We start from the raw sequence: 20,957 nt of genomic DNA on the forward strand, positions 1-20,957 counted from the left end.
TATAGATTCGTCTCGCCATTTAGCCTCCACTTATGTAATGGATTTTGTAAATAGTCTACGTTTAATACTTCTAATTAGTATCTAAACATTGATGTGACACTTGCTTAAAAATAAGCAAATGGAACCAAACCAGGCCAAAATCACGACCTTCATCTCCTTTCTGCGGATGCAGCTTGCCATACCGGCAGTCGGATCTTGCTGCCGTTGACACCCGCGTGGAGCGTGGTGACTAATTGAAAAGCCAGCAAAGAAATTACTTGCATCGCTAATCTATGGTTTGTTGCCGTGTATAATAAAGATGCTCAATCCAATCCATGCAGCTCTGATGTCGCGAGCGGTCCGCGTAGTCTGATTGGCAAGGGAGTTTTGCAGGTCCACCGCCCGCTCATGTCGCGCGCCGCAAGGGATGGGGCGCGGGCTTGCGGCGCCGCCGGGTACCGGCGTACCGCGGGGCGCGGGCAGAGCCGCGTAGTCCGCTTCAGCGATGCGGGCGCGCGGCGCGGGATATGCAGGTTCGCGGCGCGGGTTGAGCCGGCGGGTTCGCGGCAAAGACCGCCCCACTCTCATCCTATGATGAGGTACGCTAGGCCATTGACGTCAGCATGCATGATGAATACAAGTACGAGTATACAGCATGAGCTGATGAGCTACGAGTGAACCGTGAAGTTCGATGTTAGCCGTTGCAGTGTCATCGATTGACATGGAAGTTTAACGGAAAGCGCTTTTCTTTGATAAGGAATGTGAACCTGCCCCTGGAGGCTGCCGCTGGAGGCCTGGAGGCTGGAATGCTGCATGACTGCATTACAAGTTGCAACTGCGTGCCTGCATTGCAGCAGTTGTCCAACATGGATTTTTCACTTCTACATGTGACCACATGAGCTATCCAAGTCATTCATTTTTGAATCAATGGTGAGATGGATTATGGGTAGGTAAGAAGTACATGGGTAGGTAGTAGACTAACGGTTGGATGTAGAGAAATCAACGGTTAAGATAAGTCATGTGGTCACATGTACATGTGGTTTTACAATTTCCTAGCGTTGCCGCCTTCCGTGCTCGCTGTAGAGCTCGTTGCGGCGTTGCCCATGTGACTTTGACACCCTAAGTTTACAATTTACATATGCTACTAGACAAGATTATGTCCGTCAATACACTGCGACGGATACGAATAATGGACCATATTTACATTACCATTGACTTTTACTTAAAAAAACATTAGCATTTACTTCGAAATACAAGGGTGATCGAAGGAAGATGCTCAGAATACACTCCTCTCAGCCTGTCACCAGAAGTCCACGATATCCAATAGTGTTCTTCTTCTTGTAAGGATCGAGAAGAGAAGTTTCGTTTCGAATAATGGCGAAGAGAAGTTTCTGCCCCATATAGATGCTCCAACGCCTACTTGGTGTCACCACATGCACCGTCAGAAGGGATCATCGAGATGCCACTTTTGGCACCGTTAGAGCAGGTCCAATAACAGACGAATCGACCGACATGTCGTCATGCTTTTGCGGAGGTGGATGAGAGAGAAGAGTGAGCTTGTCGCTGCACCCTTCGGCCAGCTCAACACGCACTCAAGAATCCTTTCTCACTGCTAGGTCCCGCCACCTCCACTGTTGCCTTCTTTCCTCTTCCGATCTTCTCCAAACTAGCTGTGGACCCGTACAAATAAAAATACCAATTGTTAGCAGATGTGAAAGAGACTAGTTATTGTATGTATTAGGCTCTACACTTACCCTTGCTAATTTGGCTTGGCTTATAGCTAAAATTAAACTTGCTCTTGCAGTCTCGCGAAGACGGCATAGTTTGTCCCGCTTCCAATAATGCAATAACCATATGTAACTAATGCACGTTTTCGTATAGCACAGCTAGTGTTGTCCATGTCTCTTTGTCGCGCGCTTAGGGCACCGCAATCAGCTAAACGTTACACTGGGTTTGACCCGCGTGAAGAACGCGCCGTGACGAACCGTCGGATGCCGATCGGACGGCGGAAGCCTGCGCTTTGACGTTTGACCAGCCCAGATCCCGCCCGGGCCCGCGTGGGACGTGGCGAGAGGTAGAGCCCTCCCTCATCTGCGGCAACCGCCAACAAGACGCATCCGTGCCCACGCCTCCGCCGCAAGATTTTCCCTTTTCTTTTCTTTTCTTTTTTTGGAAAGGATACCTGAGCGGTGACCGACGCAAGATACCGTGATTTCATTCATCAGTTCTCTCACACGCGCTCCTCACCGGCTCCGCCGCACTGGTATAAATCGCGGCCCGATCCCCGATGCCCCCACGCCCCGCCCCGCTCCTCTCTCGCCTCCGCGCTGCCGCCGTCGTCACCCCTTGCTCCTCCGCCACGCCGCCGCGGTACGGCCGCCACCCTCGCCTCGCTAGCCCCTTTGCTTCGTCCCCTTACTGCCCGCGCTTCCCCCGCGCCGCCGCCGCCGTGGTCTCGCCGCTCGTACTGCGCCCGATCGCCGGCGGGTTCGCGCTGTTCAGCATGGCCGCCGCCTCCTCCGCCTCCTCCGTCCACGACTTCACCGTCAAGGTACGCAAATGGCTCAATCGTCTCTATAGAAAATCGATACCCACTTTCCTTTTGAAAGTGAGAGTAGTTCGAAGTTTGTATTCATGTCCTCGCGGACTTCAGCATTTCCACATCGATCCCTCCCTGATCTCGCTGCTATTCAACCCTTGTTGTATTATTTAAGTCAATATTCTAGTAATCTAGTTGTCGTTTGAATATTGTCTCGTTCCCCAAAGTCTCTGGTTGTTGCGGAGGTGCTACCATACTGTGTGAATTCTTATCCTTAAGACTACCTGTTTTTTGTTGCTTGCAGGATGCTAGCGGGAAAGATGTGGACCTGAGCACCTACAAGGGGAAGGTCCTGCTCATCGTTAATGTTGCATCCCAGTGGTACCGATTATCACCGCCTTCTTCACACCATTTCCTGTTCTGTGGTAAAATTGATCATGGTTTCAGAAGTTTTGTGGAATGCATCATGTGAATATGTGATTCTTTTATTCATGGTGAAATGATCAGTGTTTCATGGTGAAACTGGCCCTAGGAGAGTGCTTTTGAATCTTATAAGCGGCATATGCTCATTTAGTTATATTATCTCAGTTTATTTTGAAATTTTGAGATTTACGTTAAGTGGATTAGTGGGAGGAAGCTGGCAAATGGAGACTTACAATTTATGCTTTGTTATGGAATCTTAGCATATTCAAGCCTAAAATTAGCTGGCAAATGTAGATTTACAATTTATTCTTGTCATGGAAACTTAGCATATTCAAGCCTAAAATTTTACCTTGAAATATTTTGTGCTAAGCGTGCACCCTGAGGGCCATAGTAGTTCCTTTACTTGAGGGTCGACGTTTGAGTGAATTATACATCTCAGAAGAATTAGCCTGTTAAGCAGATAACTTGGTTTCAGATGAACATTTAAATGTTGGGCCTCCTGTCAATGGATCATTTATGCAGATTTAAGTGTCATGTTATTTTTTCTGTTTCTGTTTGTAAGCTAAGGAATATATATCTTTTGGAGAAAGTCTTTTTATGCCTAATTTTGAAGTGCAGGTGTAGAAATGTATAAGATTGTGTATATTACTTTTGTATTAACAAAGCTACTTGTCGTTGCAGCGGCTTGACCAATTCCAACTACACAGAGCTGAGCCAATTGTATGAGAAATATAAGGACCAAGGCAAGTATCTAATCTTGTGCCTTGTTATTCCTTAATCATGGAGTGTGCATGCACTGTTGCTCATATAGATCAATTCTGTCATGTTAAATCATGTTTATTTATGTGCTAAATGCTGTTGTCGATTTGATGTGAGTTCAGGTTTTGAGATCCTTGCTTTCCCATGCAACCAGTTCGGTGGGCAAGAACCTGGCACTAATGAGGAGATCGTCCAGTTTGCTTGCACTCGCTTCAAGGCTGAGTATCCAATTTTTGACAAGGTAAATTTGCCCACAGTATTTTTTCCTTTCTCCTTTATATGTATTAATCTGAAACAAAACAACAATCAACTTGACCATCCATAACCAGCTTTGATCAAGGAAATTCGACCTGGCTACTATTCTGTATTCTCCATTTTGTATGTCTGGGTGAAATGTGATCTCTGAACTTATCTCCTGTTCTAGGCAGTCTGACAATTGTTTCCGAACACAATTGTGGGAGTTAGGGACCAGTTTTATTGTTTAATTTATGCACGCAATATAATTGTTCATATGCTTGTACTTGTGATTCTGATTAGCATCAAATGGATTGGAGTTTTAACTTCCATTTTTTGTTAGGTTGATGTCAATGGTGACAACACTGCACCCATCTACAAGTTCCTGAAGTCCAGCAAAGGCAGTCTCTTTGGTGAGAATATCAAGTGGAACTTCTCCAAGTTCTTGGTTGACAAAGAGGGGCGTGTTGTGGAGCGGTACGCACCGACCACTTCCCCACTCAGCATCGAGGTACGTTGCACCAGTATGATTTGTGCTCCCCTCATCGTGCTTTCTTACATGATCATATATATGGCACTAACATTTGTGCATCTTTGCAGAAGGACATCAAGAAGCTACTTGGAGGTTCTTAAACCTTGTAAACTGGAGCCACTAGCTGCAGTGCTGCATTGCATTGGGAACCTGATGCTTTAGTAATGTTGTAATAAAGCTGTACTTAGAACTGAGATGTTTTTACTGTCCTCTGCCTGCCCTGTCTTGTGGTAAATGCCATCTAATAAATTCGATGCAATGCATGATGTCTCTTGTTGAGACTTCTGAGAGTCAAATTTTGACATGGGGCATATCTTGCGGGCCTTCTCGTCAGAGCCAGGTAAATATCAGAACAACTCTCGCTAAAGACCAAACGGGCTTAATTTGACGGCCGCATTTTTTTTCATGTTTGAAGTGGGAATTTCAAAATTGTGATGATTTGAACTATGAATTCTTATGGATCCAGTTTGCCTTTCCCCGTACCTCCGCGATTTTTCCTGCTATTTTGCTAGGATAGCACCCAGATTATCTGTTCGGCACCTGGCTAGCGGCTAGCCCGCCTACCCGCCACGCTCCATCAGCCCCAGCCAACCACCGGCCGCCAGCCAGACTTCAAAAGCCACCGGGCGGCCGGCACGGTCTCTCCATTGTTGCTCCACAGCTCCAAATCTCCAATGCAGCATTACTCGTATCTCCACTCCAATTTCCCACTCATCACCTCATCATCGTTTTCAGAAGCTAAGCTTTCCACGCAGATTCCACGATTATAAAGTCGACGAACTTTCAAATTAAAAACTCAAATCCCGGAAACGTGAGGTGGCAGGACCGAATCATGTGGCCGTCGCTACATAAACCCGTCGCCCACGCCCACCTGCGCCTCCTCCTCGCAGTCTCCGCCTGCTCCGGTCCACTCCACTTCGGCACCACCACCAGCGCAGTCGCGGCGGCGGTTACGACTCGAGGCCCGAGCCCGAGCAGCGGCGTCGCGGCCACCGCGATGCCTTCGTCGTCCTCCTCGCCGCCGCCGCCAGCCGAGGAGACGACCGCCGCCGCCTCCCCCGCGGGTGGGTTCCGCCTCACCGAGCCCTCCTTCCTCGAGTCGCTGATGCCGAAGAAGGAGATCGGCGTCGACCGCTTCCTCGCCGCGCACCCCGAGTACGATGGGCGCGGCGCGCTCATCGCCATCTTCGGTGAGTGTCCCCCTTGCTCTCCATTCTCCAACCAGCCGATGCGTAAAATTGCTTAGCGCTGCCCCCTATGGGTTGGGTTGGCTGTAGTTGACTTCACAAGGAGCCTGGAGGCTGGTGTTTTCGCCGATGTGGTACGATTGAGGTGTTCGGTGCGATCTGTTAGGCTCAAGGTTTTAAGTAGGTGATACTATCATACGCATGTCGTCAATGGAAGAGTGGAGTTCACTGAGGTTTGGTTCATAGCTTTGTGTGGCTTGCACTCTTTCAGTGTTTAAGTGGTTACTGAACCGTGTAGCTTGAGTTTTCTCTGTTACTGCAGGGTTTTTGTATTTATCAACTTAGGGCCCGTTTGGAGCCTTGGGGCTAAACTTTAGCTCTATGTTTAGATGCTAATTAGGACTAATGGATTCTACTCACCAATTAGCTACGACTTATGTAATTAGTTTTACAATTAGCTCATATTTAGTCCTCCTAATTAGCATCTAAACATAGGGCTAAAGTTTAGCCCTAAGGCTCCAAACGGGGCCTTAGTTGGGCTCTGTGGGTTTTATTTACTAGTTAAAGTCTTTTACAGCCTCTCTGAATTTTGTGGAGCATATTTGTGTTTTTGATATTTGTGGCTTAACCTAGCACTTATAGTGCGATCTTTGTCTTATATATGAGATTCATGGTCTGTGGAGTCAATTGAATTTGGCAGGATATAATTTTTTTTATAGAATCCTGCTTGCAGCTTATGGGGTTCCTTTGCTTACTTGCTGTATGGTTCAGATAAGCATTTACCTGTTTTCATGAGTGTTTGTTTTACTAAAGAAACACAACCAAGTTTGTTAAAATAAACAACCATAGTTTGGTAATATTAAGATAAATAAACAGTTAGTCAGAGGCTGTTACATCTGCATTAGATATTCCTCTGGAAAGTTTATTGTTTAGGCAAGAATGAATTCAAAGCATGGGCAGTTGGGCACAGCTTGAGTCTAGGGTAGTTGGGTGATCTACGACAGGTTTGATTTTGGGAGCAATTCTATGCATTTGATAGGCTTTGATTCTCCTAGCTGTGTTGTGCTGATGTGACTTGTAAACGTGACAGATTCTGGAGTTGATCCAGCTGCTGCTGGGTTGCAGACTACTTCAGATGGAAAACCTAAAATCCTTGATGTTATTGATTGGTACTATTGACATTTCCAGCATCTGCTTATCTGTTCTTGTCTTTTTATTTTCTATATGACAACTTCTCTTGAACGATGTGTTCATTGATTCAAGTACATTTATGCTCCTAAATGCAGCACCGGTAGTGGTGATGTTGACACATCCAAAGTGGTGAAAGCTGATGCTGATGGTGCTATTGTTGGTGCTTCAGGTTGGTCAAATTGTGTTTAGATTCTGTGTTATTTCTTGTTCTTCTCAAAAGGTAGAATTTAAATGCTTAACTTTTTTTTGAAATAGTAAAAATGTTTTGGAGCATGAACTTTTACTTGTTATGAGTTATGACACTAGGCTGTTGAGGTTTTCATTTTGTCATGTTGCCCTAATTTTAGCATGTACAATATAAATTCTTAAGGCATCATCTACCAGTCATATTTTAGTTTACTATTGGTTGAATGTTCCTTGTCTTGTCAAAGCTGTGTCGCCAGTAGGATCCATATTCTGATTGGCATTCCCCTGTTCTTCCCTGATATGCTAAGCTCTGTTTGCACCCAGGTGCTCGTTTGGTTGTAAACTCCTCGTGGAAGAACCCTTCTCAAGAGTGGCATGTTGGCTGTAAATTGATATATGAACTGTTTACTTATACACTTACATCTCGATTGAAGGTAAACTTATTTTTCAGTGTCTGCATTCTAAATTTTTTATATTGAAGTTGAGATCTTAACAAGCATTTACCCACCACTACTTCAGAAAGAAAGAAAGAAGAAATGGGATGAGGAAAACCAGGAAGCAATTTCTGATGCTCTGAAGCAGCTGAATGAATTTGAAAAGGTTCACGTCCATTCTGATTGCAACATTGATTCTCCCCTCCTGCTTATTTGCTTTTTTACTGTATGTACTGCATTCAGCTCTTTGCAGTGTAGACAAGTACTGCTGCAGGGAGCATTGTTAATTGCACATTCAGAAGTTCTCACCTTTGATGATAATGGCTGCAGAAACACACTAAGCCTGATGATGCCACGCTGAAGAAGGCTCATGAAGACTTGCAAAGCAGACTTGATTACCTGAGGAAACAAGCTGAAGTAAGAAAAACACATATAATGCGCAGGAACTTTTCTAGCTGGCTTATAGTGTAATGTGTTCCTTCTGTTTTTGTAGGGTTATGATGACAAGGGACCTGTGATTGATATTGTTGCATGGCATGATGGTGATGTTTGGAGGGTTGCTGTTGATACCCAAACCCTTGAGGGTAAAAATAATGGCGGAAAACTAGCAGACTTTGTTCCGTTGACAAACTACAGGTATGGTTAATTTTGTGTTATTGTGTTGTTAAGTAGATGCAGTAGTCCCTTACACAGTTCTTGTTCATTTCTTATCCTGGCTTTGTTTTATTGTAGTGTATAGCCCATGCTTAGCTGCATGTTGTTTGAATGAATTGTATTTCATTTACCAATGATTCTAGTCTTCTAGTTTCTAAAGGGTGCTAATAAATACTCTTTCCATGGTAATTTTATATGGTTTTGCAACGTCCACCCTTTGAACAAAAAGGAAGTGTTTAATGAAAGCATATTAAGTATTCAAATGAACGAATCTAATGGTCGATTTTCTAGTTCAATATATGACACTCTAATTTTATAGTGCTGGTGTCAAAGTGTGAACTCTGTATCTTAGGAGCCAGTTGTAGTGTAAAGAAGGTTTTTAATGCACCTATATGCATGAATGTTTGTATGCCGGAATGTAAGCTCTACTTGTTTCTAAGCCTTAACCAGAGATCATTCTAACTCTATTTTTGTAGACTTTCTATATACCGTTACTAGTGTACCCCTTATTGTGGTTGGGGCTTCTGGCTGCTTTCATATTTGTATATGACCGTATTATCTAGCTTCAGGTTTATATGCAGTTTAGATGTCTACTGAATGACTAGCCATTCAAACATAACCTTTTATCTTTATTTTCACTTCTGTTTGGTACCCATTGTCATTCTTATATTGAGCAATATGTTTCTGATATCATATGAATGTCTGATCTACTATATTTTTTTTGCAGGCTTGAACGAAAATATGCAATTTTTAGCAAATTAGATGCTTGCTCTTTTGTAGCAAACATTTACGATGATGGGAACCTCGTTAGTATAGTAACTGACTGCTCTCCGCATGCTACTCATGTCGCGGGCATTGCTGCTGCATTTCATCCAGATGTACGTTACTTTAATCATTGGCTTCTCGTTATATGAAAATTGCAAAATGCACTGTTGTGTTGATATGTTCTTGCACAGGAACCTTTGCTGAATGGAGTTGCACCTGGAGCACAATTGATTTCGTGTAAGATTGGAGACACCCGCTTAGGATCAATGGAGACAGGGACAGGCCTGGTTAGGGCCTTGATAGCTGCAGTAGAGGTAATAATACTTCTGCCATTTTGTATATTATTTATTGGTGTGAATTGCAAAATGCATTTGCTTGTGGTCAATTGAACACTACCTTCATACCACATCCTGATGAAGTGCTTAATGGTTGAGGAATACCTATTCGACTAAAACATCCTCAGCACTCCATTGAATCTTACGATTTTTTCCATGAACTGATTCCTTAAATTCTGACATCCAGCACAAATGTGATTTGATTAATATGAGCTATGGAGAGCCTACAATTCTTCCTGACTATGGCAGATTCATTGATCTTTCTAATGAGGTGAGATCCTTTACTACATTGTTATTTCTTATCCATATGTATTCTTGGGTTCCAGTATTCTATCTTAGAATGCTTGTGGAAATGTAGCTGAAAGTCTATATTGTTTCACAGGTTGTGGACAAGCATCGTATTATATTCATTAGTAGTGCTGGAAACAGTGGACCTGCTTTAAACACTGTTGGTGCTCCTGGTGGGACTAGTACAACCATAATTGGTGTTGGTGCTTATGTTTCACCAGCTATGGCTGCTGGAGCTCACTGTGTTGTACAACCACCAGCTGAGGGGATGGAATACACCTGGTATGTTGTTAGTCTGTAATTCTTTCATGGTATTTTATGATACACCTGACCAACAATTTCATGTTATGTCATCTTATTATGGATGAAAATATATATTGTGCAATTAAAATAAGTCTGGTACAACCGTGGAATTGAACATCAGGCGTGTTTGCTTGGGCTTAGCTTCTACTTTCTCTTTGAAAGTAAACCAAAGCACAAATATTATACTTGTCCTAGACTCCTAGTGAAGGTAATTGTTAGAAAAGAATGCAAGAAAAAGGTTTCTTGTGGTATTGCTTCTGCTTGATTCTCATAAGATAGGTGGCAAATTCTAGATTCTTTAATTGGCTTGACTGACATTTGGTTTGCTACAACTGTGCCTGTTTTTAGACAGTAACATTGAATCTGTTATTGGAAATTTAAGGTCTAGCCGAGGCCCTACTGCTGATGGGGATCTTGGTGTCTCCATTAGTGCACCTGGTGGGGCAGTTGCTCCTGTACCAACTTGGACGCTTCAATCTCGCATGCTTATGAATGGCACTTCCATGGCATCTCCTTCTGCCTGTGGTGGGGTAGCTCTTCTTGTTAGCGGCATGAAGGTTTGTGTGGCCAATGTTTCTTTTTTGTTAATGCAATGCAATTAACCTTTTTTATGCTTGATAAAGCAAGACAAAACAGTACTAGCTCTTCTAATTTGGAATATATTTCAGGCCGAAGGCATTCCATTAAGCCCTTATTCTGTAAGGAAAGCAATTGAGAATACAGCTGCATGTATAAGTAATGCACCTGAGGAGAAACTGACTACAGGAAATGGGCTTTTGCAAGTTGATAGGTTAGTTGCTGCAGCTGTCTCTTCCATGTTATGCTTTGTGAGGAAACCTCTGTGATCTGATGGGGTTGAAATTTCAGTTGACGTCATAGTGTTGATTTGGCAGGGCTTTTGAATATACACAGCACGCAAAGAAGTTGCCACTTGTTTCTTATAGAATCTCAATCACTCAAGTTGGAAAGTCAAGTAAGTGCCCTATCTGTTTTTAGTATTTCATCTAATAAATCTTCTTCCAAGTGTTCTTGGAATCTCATTTGATCAAATCCTAAGGTTCCCTTTCTTTTCTTTTTAGTCATTTTTTCTCACTAAAACTTCTCTAATTTGCATCATGTTTATGCTTTATTTGAAGTTATCATTTGTAGTAATGGAATGTTGCATGCGGCTGTGTATGACGTTTTCATGTTTTTTAATTCTATATTGTTTCTAGTCTTGAATAATGATGCAATCTCAACATCTGTTATTGCTTTTATTGACAAACAAGCTTAAATATCTGTATTATTTATTGATGTTCAGTTGATATATTATGTGTTGGAGTTGGATAACATGACAGCATGTCCGCCTTGCAGTTCCTAAATTAAGAGGAATATACCTTCGGGGGAGTAATGCATGTCACCAAACAAGTGAGGTCAGTTCCTGCTAACCTGTTTTAGTTACCCTATCATGCTTGTATTTTTCCTTTCTGGAAAAGAGGCTGGAGGTGCCAGCAGTGTCATTGACCAAAGGAAGATGGTGCTTTAACTTCTGTAATAGGATAGTAGAAGTGTAGGATTCTTTAATATTTGAAAAGTTATAACTTCTTTTTTATAACTTTTTTTTTCTATTTTTCTCCTCTGTAGGGGTAGGGCAGCACAAAAGAGTGTGATCTATATTCTATAAGTTTCTATTATATTCATAACTAGAATCATGTTTCACTTTTCAGTGGACTGTTCAACTTGACCCTAAATTTCATGAGGATGCCAGTAATCTGGAGCAATTGGTTCCTTTTGAGGAGTGCCTGCAGCTGCATTCAACTGATACCTCTGTTATTCAAATTCCTGAATATATATTGGTGACAAACAATGGGCGCAGTTTCAAGTTGGTACCTTTTGTCTATGCAGCTAGATGATTCTATTTTTTTCTTTCATTTGTCGAACTTTAATATAATGTTTCTTCCATACTTATTGAGATTTTCAGTTTATGTGAACATGTACAAAAATATAATTATTGGTGTATATAGATCATATGGCCATGAGTGATGATAATACATGATTTTGCTAATGGACTGTGGTTATTAACTTATTATCACAGACTTCTGTTGAAGTGATAGCACATGGCATTTTAACGTGTAAAAGCTCTTCAATTGAATGCTAAATGTAGTTTCATATCAAACCATAAACCTGGCGAATGAAACACATACTCTTTCAATTTAGACTTGCACGCTAGTAGTAAATCTGAATCTTTTGATCAATATGCGATGTTAATTCTGTCAAGTGAAACTTCTTAATTTGTTTTTGCTTTGCCTTTTTGCAGCATTGTTGTCAATCCTGCTAATATCAGCAATGGCCTTCACTATTATGAAGTTTATGGCATAGATTACAAAGCACCGTGGCGTGGACCCATTTTCCGCGTGCCAATTACTGTAATAAAGCCTATTACTCTACTGGGAGAGCCACCATTATTGTCAATTACAAACCTTTCGTTTAGATCTGGTACTCATTTTTGTCACATTCTTACAAATTTTTATTTTTTCTTAAATTATATGTCCGTGTGCTCAAATTATTTTTGGATGCTTATATTTTTGCCTATAAAGGTCTGCCAAAGTATTTACTTATTCAGCCGGTCACTGGCTAAATGGTGCAACCCCCATCTCTCTCACACGGTGCATTTTGTTCAGAAACTAGTATTTTCATGAGTTTTTTGGAACTCTTGCTCACACTATATTTGTCCAATTTCTATTTATATAGTTTAGAGATTTAATAAACTCCATCTATTTTGGTTACCTATATATTTTTCCTTGCTTACAGGTCATATTGAAAGGAGGTTCATAAATGTGCCTTTTGGAGCTTCATGGGCAGAAGTTACCATGCGGACATCAGCTTTTGATACTCCTAGAAAGTTCTTTTTGGACACTGTTCAGGTATACCACATAAGATTTTATCTTAGTTCCTATTTCTAAGATGCAATATCTAACATCAAATATGCCAGATCTGTCCACTGAAGCGACCTATCAAATGGGAGGCTGCTGTTAGTTTCTCTTCACCTTCTTCAAAAAATTTCAGTTTTCCTGTAGAAGGTGGCTTAACTTTGGAATTGTCAATAGCCCAGTTCTGGTCTAGCGGAATTGCTAGCCACGAACCTACTTGTGTTGATTTTGAGGTACTTCTATCTACATGAATAGTTTTTTTTCTTCTCCTGATCAACCTTAATCCTTGGGCTCCTAGATGGATTTGTAAATTGAGTTGTGAGGCACTCGTTAATATCATCTGTTTCCATGCTGAGTACATTTATTTCAAATTGCAGATTGTGTTCCATGGAATATGCATTGATCAGAAAGTAATTGCCCTTGATGGCAGTGAGTCACCCTTGCGTATAGTTGCTAGATCACTTCTAGCATCAGAGAAGCTTGCTCCTGTTGCCACCCTTAACAAGGTAAGTCGAGAATCTGTAGAAGCCTGTGAAGAGTTTCAGTTTTATTTCCATATATTGATTTTTAAGCTTGCAGATCAAGACGCCTTATCGACCTGTGGAGTGTAATCTTTCTTCACTTCCCACTGACCGTGATAGATTACCCTCTGGCAAGCAAGTTATTGCACTGACCTTAACGTGAGTTGATATTTGCTTCTGACATAGCTCTACATTCTTGTCAGGACTTTTTTTTAACTTTCTTTGACTGACTGAATTTCTGCAGTTACAAGTTCAAACTAGAGGACAGTGCTGAAGTAAAGCCCCACGTGCCACTACTTAACAACAGAATATATGACAACAAGTTTGAGTCTCAGTTTTATAGAATATCAGATTCAAACAAGGTGCATTTATTTTCCTTTCAGAAAATTGTTTCTTTAACTTATTCGTCCCTCTTCAGTGATGGGGAATTTAGATATTCTATCCATTGATTATTTCTCTGGTTTTGATTAAAGCATTCTCATCTTTTCCCTGATCTGCATGGATGTACCTGTAAAATTATCTGAGTTATTATTTGTGTTTTCACTCTCATTCCACTCTTCTTTAAAACACAACTTTACTAATATGTGAGATAAACTATGGAAGTATCAAGTGATGCATGGCTTAGTTAGTCAATTAAATTTTGGTGTAGGGTCAATTTTTCCCACAGAACTGTGGCTGTGGACATAGGGGGCAGAAAAATTGACAGAACTGTTCTCTTTGCATTAAGCAGCGTGTTTACTCTTCTGGCGATGTCTACCCTAGTTATGTCAAACTTTCAAAAGGAGAATACACACTGCAACTGTACATAAGGTAAATCTCTGCCACCTACTAGGTATCTCTATGCATTCTCATATTTGTTTAGCCTCATTTTGTTTTTAATAATATGTAAATGTGTTGATTGTACGTTACCCAGACCGAGATTTCTAACCTGCCTGCTGAATCTTAATTTATTCCAAGCGGTTGATACTGATTTTTGAAACTTGAATATTTCAGTTATAACAACCTATATATTGACATCGATTATTTACCACTGAATTAGTCATGTCTCACTCTACCATCGGATTTCAAATCTCTTCATACCATGCTATTGCTAGATGTCCTTTGATATCTGGACGGCACCGTTTGAAACTGGAGTTATCAGTTATCTGCTGGCAAATCATGAGTTAGTAACTTCCCCGATGGCATGCACTGGATTTATGGCTATAGAAAACAAAAGATTATTGCTTAGTAAAGATTGAGCTTCCTATCTGGATATGGCGCCGATTGAAAATGGAGTAATTGTTATCCACTGGCAAATTATGAGTTAGGAACTTCCCTGATGGCATGCACTGGATTTATGGCTATAGAAAACAAAAGATTATTGCTTACTAAAGATTGAGCTTCCTATTACTCACATGCAACTCCTTTCCTCTTGTTTTTCTTGCTATACATCTTTAAATCCTTCTACAAAAGAAGAAAAAAAGATTGTCAGGGTGCAAATTTTGACTATTGTTGACAGTGATAAGGATACAAGAGATGAATCTTTAATTAGATGAGCAAAGATAGGGGGGGCTACCCAGTGTGAAAGCTCCCACACAAGGTGGGGTCTGGGGAAGGGAATTCCTAGACAGCCTTACCCTTGCAAAATTCTTTTAAAATTCTGAGAAGAGGCTGGTTCGAACCCAGGACCTCCGGACCACAAGTGGAGAGTTTAACCACAAGATGAGCAAAGATAGGGTTAATTTTTATGTCTTCTTACCTAAAAGGGTAAGTTGTGCATTATTTTCATGCTCTTCTTGTTCTGTGGCTGTTTGGCTTGAAGCCAAACCAAGCCTAAGGTTAGGCAAGTTTGACCAAGTTAGTACTTAGGGGGTGTTTGGATGCGAGGTACTAAACTTTAGGAGGGTCACATCGGATGTTCGGACGCTAATTAGGAGGACTAAACATGAGCTAATTATAAAACTAACTGCAGAACCCCTATACTAATTCGTGAGACGAATCTATTAAGCCTAATTAATCCATCATTAGAAAATGGTTACTGTAGCACTACATTGTCAAATCATGGACTAATTAGGCTTAATAGATTCGTCTCGCGAATTAGACTCCATCTATGTAATTAGTTTTGTAATTAGACTATATTTAATACTCCTAATTAGTATCCAAACATCCGATGTGACAGGTACTAAAGTTTAGGGGGGTGTATCCAAACACCCCCTTAGTAGCTGTTTGGTTCTAGCCACAAACAATGGCAAGATTCCTTTTCTTTTAGCTTGGCCCCACACATCAATGACTTAAAAAAGGTGTGGCAAGATTCTTAGGCTAGCCAAAGTGTGGCAAGCAATTTGGTGAGCTAACCTTAGGCTAGCTTGGCAAAAATTTGTGGCAAATGGTGGCAACCTTAGTATACCAACCAAACATGCCCTAAATACTAACTTCTGCGTTCTGGTTGTGGTTTAAACACACTACATTCTGTGTTAACGAAAAAAATACACTACATTCTTTTATATGTCAACACATGGAAATCCTTTTTATGATATGTTTGCAGGGTTATCATATGTCAGATGCTCCAAACCATCTCATGTATCATGGTCTCTGGTTTATTTATTAATACATGTATTGGTGTAGGCATGAGAATGTGCAATTCTTGGAGAAACTCAAGCAATTGGTTCTGTTTATTGAGAGGAAACTAGATAAAAAGGTATCCCATCTAATACTGATGTTTCACATTTCGAATAATGATTTAGCAACTACCAACATGGCTGATGTAGATGTTATGACCTTATCACAGGATTTCATTCCATTGAGTTTTTACTCTGAACCTGATGGCCCTATAGTTGGAAGTGGCACCTTCAGATCCACAATTTTAGTTCCAGGGTATTTCCTACTCAAATGTTTGCTATTATCTTACTAGCTTCTGACTCAAATGTTTGCTATTATGTTACTATAATAACACTTTGTTGCAACATTTCTTTACATTTTCAGAGAACCTGAAGCATTCTATGTGAGTCCTCCATCTAGAGAACAACTCCCAAAGGTATATATCCTCTTGACATATATTTTGGTTAGATATCAATACCCTCAGCCATGTGATTTTGCTGTTGTGTTATCTGTTGATTGCTCTGCAGAATGCTCCACCTGGGGCTGTTTTGGTTGGGTCCATAACCTATGGTACTGTAAGCACATTTAACAAGAAAGATGACCAAAAACAGCATGCTCCAGTATCTTACAATATCTCGTATAGCATTCCACCATCAAAGGTAACACCAAATTAAATTGTCAGCTCCCTATTTTCTACCAAGGTTGCTGTTATGATGATCCTTTCTGGAACCATAAAGTCCCAATACTTTTTATACACATGTTTGTGCTCTATAATTTGCCTCATGTTCAATGTATTTTGTTTCATACTTTCATTCATTCATATTTCAGCGTATTCAAAATGATTATGCTTTCGCAGGTTAATGATGATAAAGAAAAGGGGGTTTCAGTTGGAACAAAGAGCATATCTGAGCAGTTAGTTGAGGAGGTTGGTCCGCACTTAACTGGAATCCTTCTTTTTTATTTGGGTGGGGGTGGTGTTTGCTGCCTGTTTTTTTTTGGGGGTGGGTTGGGGGGGGGGGTGATTCCAGTTACATGGAAATAATGATCGAATCGTGCTTTTTAGGTTAATAATAACTACGGGTTTTCTCTTATTGCAATTCAAACTCCTGGGAATATCACAATCCTTACTATGTATTGCATGACTAGGTTCGGGACACCAAGATAAAGTTTCTTTCCAGCCTTAAGCAAGAAACTGAGGAGGACAAGTCTGCCTGGTCGGAGCTTGTTGCATCTCTGAAGGTAGGCGTTGACATACAATTCTTAATAACAATTTACCTTCTGATTAGTTGTAGTCAGAAAGATCAAATTCTGCATAGCACAAATTATATCACTTGTCTAATACTCTGTTAACCATATGTCAACTCTCCTACTGTTTTCGCTAAGAACAAAAAACTATATGTCAACTCTCCTTTCTAGTTGAAACTTTAGGCAATCTTGCATGCAAGGACTATTATTTCCTTTTGTGATGTTTTTGTAGCATCCTCAGATGTAGTTACTGCTGAATGACTCATCCTTCTTCCGATTTTATTATTTTGTTACATATTTTACACATCATGTTAGCATAAATTTGGACGGTCCTTTATTTATTTGCTTTACACAAAAAATTAATTGTTTCAATTTTCTCTTGTCAAAATCATAAACTGTACATAGTTATATTGTATCAGTTTTGTTTTTGCAATGCCAACTAAGTTAACCTTTCTTGGCATGCTGCAGTCAGAATATCCAAAATATACACCCTTGCTTGCTAAGATTTTGGAATGTGTACTCCGGAAAGCAAATGACGATAAGATTGGCCATGAAAAAGAGGTAACTACTAACTAATGTTCCTTTTCATTTATGTTGACGTGCATTTTTGTGGAAGGCGCTCTGCATCTTATGTCTAATTTCTGAACATACCAAAGTTTAAACAAATTTACAAATTTGATGTACTCATATGAAACTGTGCTTCTTGTTTAATACCATCTGCCATCTCTGTGATTGGTGCAAAGCATTTAGATAATGCCTTTTAAAACTCACTGCTAGCGGTAAGACAAATCATACCAGTATTCCGGAACTGGAGAATAGATTTTTCCAAGGAAACCTATCTGCAACAGCATAGTATGAGAGCTGTGTTAGAATTCTCTTCTTCGTGCTTCTTATTTTTCGCATTACTCTTATGGAGTGATCTTGGCTCACTTGACTTTTGCATAGCTCGTTTTCATTATTAAGGGCTTTCCCTACTGCCACCCCCACCCACCCATCACCACCCCGGGAAAAAAAAATTCACCACTACTTTTTTTCACATTGTTATTTTGGTGTTCAGGTTATTACTGCAGCTGATGAGGTTGTGGACAGTATCGATAAAGAGGAACTTGCAAAGTATTTATATCTAAATTCGGACCCTGAAGACGAAGAAGCCCAGGTAATTGGATGAGTACTTTGTTTTTGTTCCTTTTTAGTGAAAATGTACCAGCTCCTGCTGAATGCTGACTACCTTAAATATTTTACTCCACGATAGAAATTTAAGAAAAAACTGGAAGAAACACGGGATCAGTTCGCTGATGCACTATACCAGAAGGGTCTTGCATTGGCAGAGATTGAGTCACTAAAGGTGCAGAATCTTACTTTGCATTTCATGATTCCTTTACCTAAATGCCTTTTTTTTTAATATTTCTTACTCATGGTGTCAAAACCTAGAGCTTAGATGTATCTTGCTCATTAATGTTCTACTATTAATCTCTCTTTTTTTTTCTGAAATTCAAATTATTGAAAACCTTATATCAACATTGCGAAGTATAACAAGATTAGTTTTTCTACTTTTTGCTCAGTCAATATGTGGATTTTTTTTTATACTGCATCCATTTGGTATTCCAATTTATTCTTCTTGGTGTCATATTTTTTCAACTGAATTTTCAAAAGCATGCATTTTTGTCATAATTCAGATCCTTGTTTTGTGACAGTCTGATGAATCTATCGAGGCATCTTCTAAAGATATTTTTGAGGAAAATTACAAAGAATTGATTAAATGGGTTGATGCTAAATCTGCTAAATATGGCACTCTGACTGTCTTGCGTGAGAGACGCTGTGGAAGGCCTGGTACAGCATTGAAGGTATATTCTGCCTACCAATTTCCTACTATTTGCAAGTGCAGTATCCTCTAATTATATTCATGAAGATGGGTAGACATTGCAGAATACTACCTCCGTAATTATAGGTTCTTTTGGTTTTGTAGATTCATAGACTTTGTTATGCACTTAGATATACCCTATGTCTAGATGCATAATAATATCTATGCATCTAGAAAAGTCAAAACGACCTATAATTTGGGACGGAGGGAGTAACATATCTTATGTGCACCTACGTTTAATGATAATATATAAAGATGACTTTGTCTATTAGTAATTGTTTAATTGGATGCTTGCGAGTTCAAGTGAAAACTTGTAGGTATTGCAGAAAAGAAAACTTACCTGTAACTATAAACCATGATCTAGTGGTTGCTATTCCTGTAGTTCATGCACTACATCTTCTGCGTATTTTAGCTAGCTTACATGGCTAGGTGCAGTCAAAAAGTGATCCCTCTATTTATTTTCACTGGATAACACATGTGAAGTGATGAAATTTTAGGTTTATTCCTTAGAAAACAAAATGTTGTTCCCTTGTGGTGTTGGTCTCTAGTCTGAGCTGACTGTCTTCTTGTCTTGCATAATTTTATTAGTCTTACTACATGTTTCTGTTTTGATTCTACTCTTGATTTGAGCATAATTTGCATCAATCTACATTGGGATTTATATCAATTGTCATTACAACAACGATAATTTGTCATACAAATTCAGTTAGCTGTTGTAGTTGCAATTGAGCAACACAGGGATGATAATATAGAAATTTCAGAACAAAGTCGATAAATCTGAAGGACCCTGAAAGTTTTGGGCCTTCCACATTTAATTTTCTACTTTTGTAAAGTCTTTTTGTTAACTTTCCTACCGCTGTTGTCCCTAGGTTTTGGTTTTTCAAGGTTCATCTAAGCTTTGTGCTAATATTGGCTGTTTTCATGATGTCCAGGTTCTAAATGACCTGATTCAAAATGAATCTGAACCGAAGAAAAAGCTCTATGATTTGAAGATCCAGTTGATCGAGGAAATGGGATGGAGCCATGTTTCAACCTACGAAAAGCAGTGGATGCAAGTCCGCTTTCCCCCAACTCTGCCTCCGTTTTGATTATCAACCCATATCTTTACTATCATTCTCTAGAATCAGTTCAATTGTTGCCATTGTTACATCAGTTGATTGTTTCGATGGTCATTTACTTGGCATTTTCTCTTAAATAGTAATAATATAAAGGGCATATAGGCAAGCTACATGATTTTTGTGTTATTTTCTTTTTTTGTTTGTTTAGCATCTTTCGAGCAATCCTGACTTTAAGACCGAGGTGGTCGATTACATATTTAGGGTCAAACCGTCAAACGACGTTTGGACGGCGGCGGCATCAATAGTTTTGCGCACGGAGCATCTGTGCAATGGGCACTGACGTAGCCATGGCCGTTGTCGTGCCAAAACATTTCCGGTTTCCTGTTAGGGGTGCATTGATTGCGTCCCCGGAGTTGGTCTCGAAATATAAGCAGAGTGAGTTGGGGCCCGTTTGGATGGCTAAGCGAGCCTTGGGTGCGCTAATGGACTAAATATGGAGTAGTCAAAGGCTAATTAAGACTAATATTAGACTAACTATCGATTACTCCCTCCGTAACGCAAAGAGTGTCCCTTTAGTTCTGTCCGAAGTCAAACAATCCTATGTTTGATGTCTAGCAATGCTTTCATTAAATTCATTATGAAATATATGTTCATAGCAAACTTATTTAATATTATAAATATTGATATTCTTCATTATAAACTTGATCAAACTAAAAATAGTTTGACTTAGGACAAACCTAAAAACAGTTTGACTTAGGACAAACACTCTTTGCGGGACGGAGGGGGTCATTATCTGTGCAGTAACCTACTATGTTGGTAAAATTGCATAAACACCCTTATAAGCCATTTCAAGTTTGACATTACCCCCATAAATCATTTTGTTACAAACATCCACCCACCTACTTAATGTTGTTGCAAATACTTACCTATTATGCCTAAACTTAACCGATTGAACACATTTTCAAAAATAGCAACCG

The 20,957-nt window shown here is 40.2% G+C and overlaps 2 protein-coding genes across 2 annotated transcripts; both read left to right on the forward strand.

Moving 5' to 3' along the window:
* Positions 1–2,170: 2,170 nt before the first annotated feature.
* Positions 2,171–4,762, forward strand: LOC101764634 (probable phospholipid hydroperoxide glutathione peroxidase). Its single transcript, XM_004953323.3, has 6 exons — positions 2,171–2,530; positions 2,823–2,899; positions 3,623–3,684; positions 3,823–3,941; positions 4,278–4,445; positions 4,535–4,762. Exons 1-6 carry the CDS (start codon positions 2,267–2,269, stop codon positions 4,565–4,567), a joined length of 723 nt encoding a protein of 240 aa, XP_004953380.1. The 5' UTR covers positions 2,171–2,266; the 3' UTR covers positions 4,568–4,762.
* A 331-nt stretch (positions 4,763–5,093) lies between these two features.
* On the forward strand, positions 5,094–20,166 carry LOC101765055 (tripeptidyl-peptidase 2). The gene is made up of 34 exons (XM_004953324.4): positions 5,094–5,656; positions 6,744–6,822; positions 6,940–7,013; positions 7,355–7,464; positions 7,550–7,630; positions 7,795–7,881; positions 7,958–8,100; positions 8,846–8,996; positions 9,075–9,197; positions 9,406–9,489; positions 9,601–9,788; positions 10,192–10,366; positions 10,478–10,599; positions 10,703–10,782; positions 11,163–11,221; positions 11,516–11,670; positions 12,106–12,284; positions 12,600–12,712; positions 12,781–12,951; positions 13,096–13,224; positions 13,298–13,398; positions 13,484–13,601; positions 13,970–14,049; positions 15,844–15,916; positions 16,007–16,092; positions 16,201–16,252; positions 16,344–16,475; positions 16,673–16,741; positions 16,963–17,055; positions 17,530–17,622; positions 18,119–18,217; positions 18,314–18,406; positions 18,756–18,905; positions 19,855–20,166. The coding sequence occupies exons 1-34, from the start codon at positions 5,299–5,301 to the stop codon at positions 20,008–20,010; spliced, it is 4,056 nt and encodes a 1,351-aa protein (XP_004953381.1). The 5' UTR covers positions 5,094–5,298; the 3' UTR covers positions 20,011–20,166.
* Positions 20,167–20,957: the final 791 nt, after the last annotated feature.

This window comes from Setaria italica, chromosome I, assembly GCF_000263155.2.
Source record: "Setaria italica strain Yugu1 chromosome I, Setaria_italica_v2.0, whole genome shotgun sequence".
Lineage (NCBI taxonomy): Eukaryota > Viridiplantae > Streptophyta > Magnoliopsida > Poales > Poaceae > Setaria > Setaria italica.

What these genes read in the sequence shown, in the direction of transcription:
- LOC101764634 (XM_004953323.3), top strand. Translation starts at nt 2,267, where the DNA reads ATGCCCCCACGCCCCGCCCCGCTCCTCTCTCGCCTCCGCGCTGCCGCC. An exon ending in TGAGAAATATAAGGACCAAG is followed by an intron (nt 3,685 to 3,822) that starts GCAAGTATCTAA and finishes ATGTGAGTTCAG; the next exon opens with GTTTTGAGATCCTTGCTTTC. An exon ending in CTTCCCCACTCAGCATCGAG is followed by an intron (nt 4,446 to 4,534) that starts GTACGTTGCACC and finishes GCATCTTTGCAG; the next exon opens with AAGGACATCAAGAAGCTACT.
- LOC101765055 (XM_004953324.4), top strand. Translation starts at nt 5,299, where the DNA reads ATGTGGCCGTCGCTACATAAACCCGTCGCCCACGCCCACCTGCGCCTC. An exon ending in CCTTGATAGCTGCAGTAGAG is followed by an intron (nt 9,198 to 9,405) that starts GTAATAATACTT and finishes TCTGACATCCAG; the next exon opens with CACAAATGTGATTTGATTAA. An exon ending in CTACTTGTGTTGATTTTGAG is followed by an intron (nt 12,952 to 13,095) that starts GTACTTCTATCT and finishes TTCAAATTGCAG; the next exon opens with ATTGTGTTCCATGGAATATG.